This window comes from Solanum verrucosum, unplaced genomic scaffold, assembly GCF_900185275.1.
Source record: "Solanum verrucosum unplaced genomic scaffold, falcon-dt-bn FXZP01000038.1, whole genome shotgun sequence".
NCBI lineage: Eukaryota > Viridiplantae > Streptophyta > Magnoliopsida > Solanales > Solanaceae > Solanum > Solanum verrucosum.
The window spans coordinates 5174914-5181204 of record NW_026020564.1 but is presented as its reverse complement, the minus strand read 5'-3'; the positions used below and the strand labels follow the sequence as shown (position 1 = coordinate 5181204).

Here is a 6291-nt window from a genome sequence, read left to right as displayed (position 1 = left end):
TAGCCCCAATATCATAAATAAATATTTCATTATACTTGTCCATTTTAATAGATTAACAAAAATCTTATTACTTTTTTCTCATACCATTCTTAGTATTAAATAACTACATATAAAATATTAGTAATAGTCAAATTTAGAGTTTCAAAACAACATTAATTAGGTTATTTTAGTAAAATACTCATCTAGTTAAAGCTTTATTAAGAGGTATGTCAAGTTCACATGAACTAAATAATATGAAATGTAGTAAGTACTTGTTCATTTTAGCAAATCAATAGAATTTTGTTATTTTCTTTCAATACTACCCTTATTGTTAAATAAGTACTAGTGGTCAAATTTATATTATCAAGGCATAACTAATAAGATTAATTTAATAAAATAAACTACTAGAATATTTTTTTAAAAGAAGTGTCAAGTCAACATACGCAAATAAAATGAAAGAGAGTAGCTAACCACAAAGCAAGTTACAAAAGAAATTAAAGAATGTACATATTTCTACATTTAAAACTTTATACATATGGATGATCATAATATCATACATATAGGATTATAAATTTAAACCCATTCTAATTATCCCAAAGAGTTATATAAGTACTTTGATTATCAGCAACAAAGAACATATTATCATCCATTAATTTCCCCTCCATTCCAAACTCCCCAAGATCAAAATGTTGCTGCTCCATTGAGAATATTGATGAGATTGGGCTATTATTGCTTGAAATATCACTTTTACGTTCCAATAAAAGCTTTTGTATCTCCATTTCTGCTTCACACAATTGCTCTTTCATCTTCAACACCTACAAGGAAAAGGAAAATGTACACTTCTAAGTATGAAGGTCAAACTAATAATAAATCTTCAATGAATCTGAACACATAGAATCTTCAAATTTTTTTAAACTAAATATATATATATATATATAAAGTACATATGACATACTATTATAAGTCATACTAATATAACAAATTAAAATGAAAAAAATAAACCTTTTTTTTTACTTTATCGATAATTATAATAGTAATGTCACATCAAGTGGAACAGAATGACCACATATGTACCTCAGTTTCAAGACAATATTTCTCAATGATGGTAGTCTCATGTTGGGTCTTTAGCTTGGAGTATTCCTCCTCGATTTTCTTGCTCTTCCATCTAGCCCTCCTGTTTTGGAACCACACCGCGACTTGATGAGGATCAAGGCCAAGCTCAGAAGCAAGCTGGGTCTTCCTCTCCATCTCTAGTTTGTGCTCGTCCCCAAAACTTCGTTCAAGAAGATTAACTTGTTCTTCACTAAGCAACTTCCTCTTCCTCATCACAACTTCACTAGTGTTGTTTCTCCCTTCAACTTTGTTCTTCTTCCTTCTCCTTCGCGGTTTCACTGTCTCTTCTAAAGAGACAAAAGTATAAAAATCATGTTTAATTACAACATTAATATTGCAAGTAACACATGTTCAAAGTTGGACGGTAAGGAGTATAACTTTTTTTGAAGAATACAGAGGCAAATATGATCCTTTTCCGTAATTTGTTTATACAATACATACTCAAAGAAATTAAAGTTAAAGTTGTTTTTCTAACCTTGTTCTTGTGCTAATTGGGCGTAAATATGAGGATAGAAGTAAGAGATGAGTTCCATTTGATCATCAACCTTTCTACTTGACATAATCCCTTCCCTTCTCTCTTGTTATTGCTTTTGCTTCTTGATGTAGAAAATGAAATTAAAGTGGATATATAGCTAGAAAGTGTAGAAAGGAATACTTTAAAGAAATTATGGTATTTGGTGGGACTTTATTTTATAGAGCTAGCTAGTCGTATATGGGACTTCTTTCTCTCTTGATGTTCGCATGTCTTGTTCAGAACGACAATAACATATCTAATGTAATTTCACATACGTATAATTTGAGGTTGATATTGACATGTTCAGAACAATAATAACATATCTAATATAATTTCACATACGTAGAATTTAAGGGTGCTATTAGAATATTGTACGCAAAGACTTTATCTCTATCTTTGTGCGATTTCGGTCGGTCAATTGTTTGGAATATTCTATATATTTACTAGCTTGAGAGTTGAGCCAATTAGGTGAAAAAACTTTGTTTAATTTGAGAAATGGAAAACGAGGTTGAAAATTTAAGGACATGTAGCTTTGTTGTCTAATTGGTTGGTGAAACTTGTCTAGGTTAATTGGATATATAGCTAGCTAGAAAGCTAATTATCTATAGCTTTAGGCTTTAGCTTAAATAGTTTGTTTGTTAGTATTGTTTTGGCATTTCCTTCAACACCATCTGGACCCTCTTGTTTGAATGGATATATATGGGACCTCTTCACTTTGTCGTTATATTTTATATAACAGTATTTGATTAGATAGAAAATAATTAAAAAAGAAAAAAAATGATATAGAAGCTAGATTTACATTTCAAAAGTATTATTAAAAAGACGTTTGACCATGGATTTTTTTTCATGAAGTTGAACTTCGGAAAACACTTTATGCCCTAATAGTTTCAAAGCAATTGGCCTAAAAATTAAATATATGCAAGTGTGCATAATAACTTGCTTGATAATTTGGAAAATGGAAGAAGTAAGCCTATATTAAGTTAAATAACATTGGTAGTGGAAACAAATTTAACAATAACAGTGTATTATTATTATTATCGCGCTCTACAGGGCCCATTCGGGGGTGGCGCTCCCAACATGATTTTCTCCATACCTAGGGCTCGAATCCGAGACCTCTGGTTAAGGGTGAAACACTCACCACAACCCATGTTGCTACAATTATTATTATATAGTGTATGATTGTATGCAAGTGAAATCCTTTTTCTTAAGAATAGTTTAATGGAAAAGATTGAACTTTAAAGTAGATGCGCATGGTGTGGCTAGCTAGGATTCCCTTTAACATGATTTTAATTACTTGTTAATTATAAATTTGGCTCCATGTTTAGTACTAATTGGTTTCATGTTTATCCCGACAACTTAAGGTCATGTTTCCCATCTTCAAATTTGGGATTTTAAAAGCTAATTAACACCTAATAAAGATTTGGATCAAAACACCTACTTTATGGCTAATCAAAATCATCCCATCAATGTGTTCGGAAAGTCACAAATATATATCGTTTGATCCATTAGTTTATCATATGACTGAAATACACATATATTATCGGTATATATATTGTGTATATGTATATAAACTATAGACTATTTATATATATATATATATATATATATATATATATATATATAAAATTAGATGATCGAATGATTTGAACACATAATTATTTTTATTATTTATTATGTTTTGTTTAACGTTTTAATCCGTACTTACACATACTTGAATCAAAGGTATCTTTATCACGTCACGTGGTACAGTCATAAACTTAACCGGCCACCTCGAAATTACTAATTTTCCTTCTTTTATGCTTTAGTGGTCCTCATTTAATAATTTAATTATATATAGATCTTAGTTAAATTTTAGATAGCTTTATTATTATTATTAATATAATTAATTATCTAATTTGGTCCGTACATTTGCTAATTCAATCATTTGTCCAAAACGCCAAACTTATTGGACAGCTATTATGCCACTAAAACACACATGATCATAATATTTCCAAGACCAAGGGATACCAAACAAATTTTCCAAACTACTAAGGGGACATTTGCACATAATTTTTTTATTTTAAAAAAAGCATTATTTGAAAAAAATAATTTAAAAATGATATTTCAAAATTGGAGTTATGTTTAGAAATGAATAAAATTTGAAAAAAAATATTTTTTTGAGTAATTTAGAGTAACCAAACATGATTACGAAATAAGCATAATACATAACTATGACTTGGCGTCAGCTGACAACTATGACCTTTAACTTTGATTTTGCATAAGTAGAGACTTAAACTTGTATAAAATTGAACAAATAGACACAGTCGTCCTATATGGCACCCTACATGACAATTTTGTGTCCTACGTGTATTATGCCATTAGGATACATGTGCTTACTTAAACTTGTTAAATTTTATACAAGTTTTAGTGCTTACTTGTGCACACTCAAATTGGAGGGCATAGTTATCCGCTGAAACTAAGTTAAAAATCATGTTTATGTATTATGCCTTCCGGAATACAAAGAGTGTAGGAGTAGTTGTAGCAACACAAACATTTAGGTGAGTCAGTACTAATCCAACATCTTATTTCATGAACCAAACGATCTCTTAATCAACTATTTCCTCAGTCTCAAATTATATATTATGATTTTTACAAGTAATTGTCTCAAAATATTTTTCATTAGAGGCTCAAGATAAAATTAGTTATTTTTTCTCATTTTATATTTTATAGTAATTGTTCTGGAAAACTACAAAATCTTAATAGAGAAAAATATTTAATGAAAAGAGATTCATGTCTGAAGACATTGATGAGGGTAAAGTAGTAAAAAATCCCTCCTAATTAATGTTATATTAAGAGAGATGTAAAAGAAAAATACGATAAATAATTTGATACAGATCCATTTGGCAAAAGAATAGGGAATGTATAAAAAAAATTCTAGTTTACCAGAAAGGATGTATATACATTAGGTGATGATTCATTATGTACAATTAAAACTTAAACAAGGATGATCATAATATCATACATTTAGGATTATAATAAATTTAAACCCATTCTAGCTAATTATCCCAAAGAGTCACATAATTGCTTTGATAATCAGCAACAAAGAACATATTGTCATCCATTAATTGCCCTTCTATTCCAAACTCCCCAAGATTAAAATGTGGCTGCTCCATTGAAAATATTGATGAAGTTGGGCTATTATTGCTTGAAATATCACTTTTATGTTCCAATAATAGCCTTTCTATCTTCTTTTCTGCTTCACACAGTTGCTCTTTCATCTTCAACACCTACAAGGAAAGTGTACACTTAGTAAGAGGGTTAAACTAATAAATCTTCAATGAATCTGAACACATAGAGTCTTCAAAAATTTTAAACTAAAATTTATATAAATATATATATAAGTCATACTAATAATTAACAAATTAAAATAAAAGAACTTTTTTTTTAACTCTATTGATAATTATAATAGTAGTGTCACATCAAGTTACACAAAAGGACCACATATGTACCTCAGTTTCAAGACGATATTTCTCAGTGATGGTATCCTCATGTTGAGTCTTTAACTTGGAGTATTCCTCCTCGAGTTTCTTGTTCTTCCATCTAGCCCTCTTGTTCTGGAACCACACCGCGACTTGGTGAGGATCAAGGCCAAGCTCAGAAGCAAGCTTGGCCTTCCTCTCTGTCTCTAGCTTGTGTTGGTCCCCAAAACTCTGTTCAAGAAGATTAACTTGTTCTTCACTAAGCAACTTCCTCTTCCTCATCACTACTTCACTAGTGTTGTTTCTTCCTTCAACTTTGTTCTTCTTCCTTCTCCTTCGCGGTTTCATCGTCTCTTCTAAAGAGACAAAAGTATAAAAATCATGTTTAATTAATAAAGGTGTGTCTATAGGAGATCTAATTAAAACAGTTCAAGAGTAAATATGTGTTGATCAAAGTTGGACGATTAGAAAGTATATAGAATGGTGAATATAACTTTGTTTGAAGAGTACAAAGGTAAATTTGATCCTTTTCCGTAAAAAAAAACTACAACTAATCCTACTCCAAGAAATTAAAGTTGAAGTTGTAATTCTAACCTTGTTGTGCTAATTGGGAGTAAATTTTAGGATAGAAATGAGAGATGAGTTCCATTTGATCATCAACCTTGCTGCCTGTCATATTTAATCCCTCTCTTGATGTAATGAAATTAAAGACTTTGAAGAAAATGGTACTTGGTGGGACTTTATTTATATAGAGCTAGTTGTACCTTTATTCTCATCATGATCACATGTTCTTGTTCAGATTCCATCAGTCAATTGTTTGGAATCTTCTATATGCTACCATGAGCACATAAATTTTATCAATAGTCGTTCAACTTTGAGTTTATTATGATAAATTCACTAGACTTTTTTACATGAAGTCATTTCAAGTTTATCATAGTTCAAAAATAATTTTTTTATTTTTTTAATCAATAAAAGTCATTATGTTGGGAAACATGTGATCCCCAACATATTATTTTTGCAATTAATTATTTTGAAAGTGTCCACATTTGTTTGTATAATTTTCAAGAAATTTTTCAAGGGGTAAATTAGTAAAATTATATTTTTATTTATGATCTTTTATTACGCGTGTAAAAAGAAAAATGATCAACTAATATGAGACAGAAGAAGTACTTCATCCGTTCACTTTTACTTGTCACTTATATTCCTAAAATAGATTTTTATTTTTAT

General features: G+C 29.7%; 2 protein-coding genes across 2 annotated transcripts; both read right to left on the bottom strand.

Annotated features, from left to right (window-relative positions):
* Positions 1-563: 563 nt before the first annotated feature.
* Positions 564-1652, bottom strand: LOC125810296 (homeobox-leucine zipper protein ATHB-21-like). Its single transcript, XM_049489803.1, has 3 exons — positions 1568-1652; positions 1054-1379; positions 564-794 (listed from the first exon to the last, which is right to left on the bottom strand). Exons 1-3 carry the CDS (start codon positions 1650-1652, stop codon positions 564-566), a joined length of 642 nt encoding a protein of 213 aa, XP_049345760.1.
* A 2989-nt stretch (positions 1653-4641) lies between these two features.
* LOC125810297 (homeobox-leucine zipper protein ATHB-40-like) lies at positions 4642-5740 on the bottom strand. Its single transcript, XM_049489805.1, has 3 exons — positions 5659-5740; positions 5095-5420; positions 4642-4872 (listed from the first exon to the last, which is right to left on the bottom strand). Exons 1-3 carry the CDS (start codon positions 5738-5740, stop codon positions 4642-4644), a joined length of 639 nt encoding a protein of 212 aa, XP_049345762.1.
* Between the last annotated feature and the right edge of the window lie 551 nt (positions 5741-6291).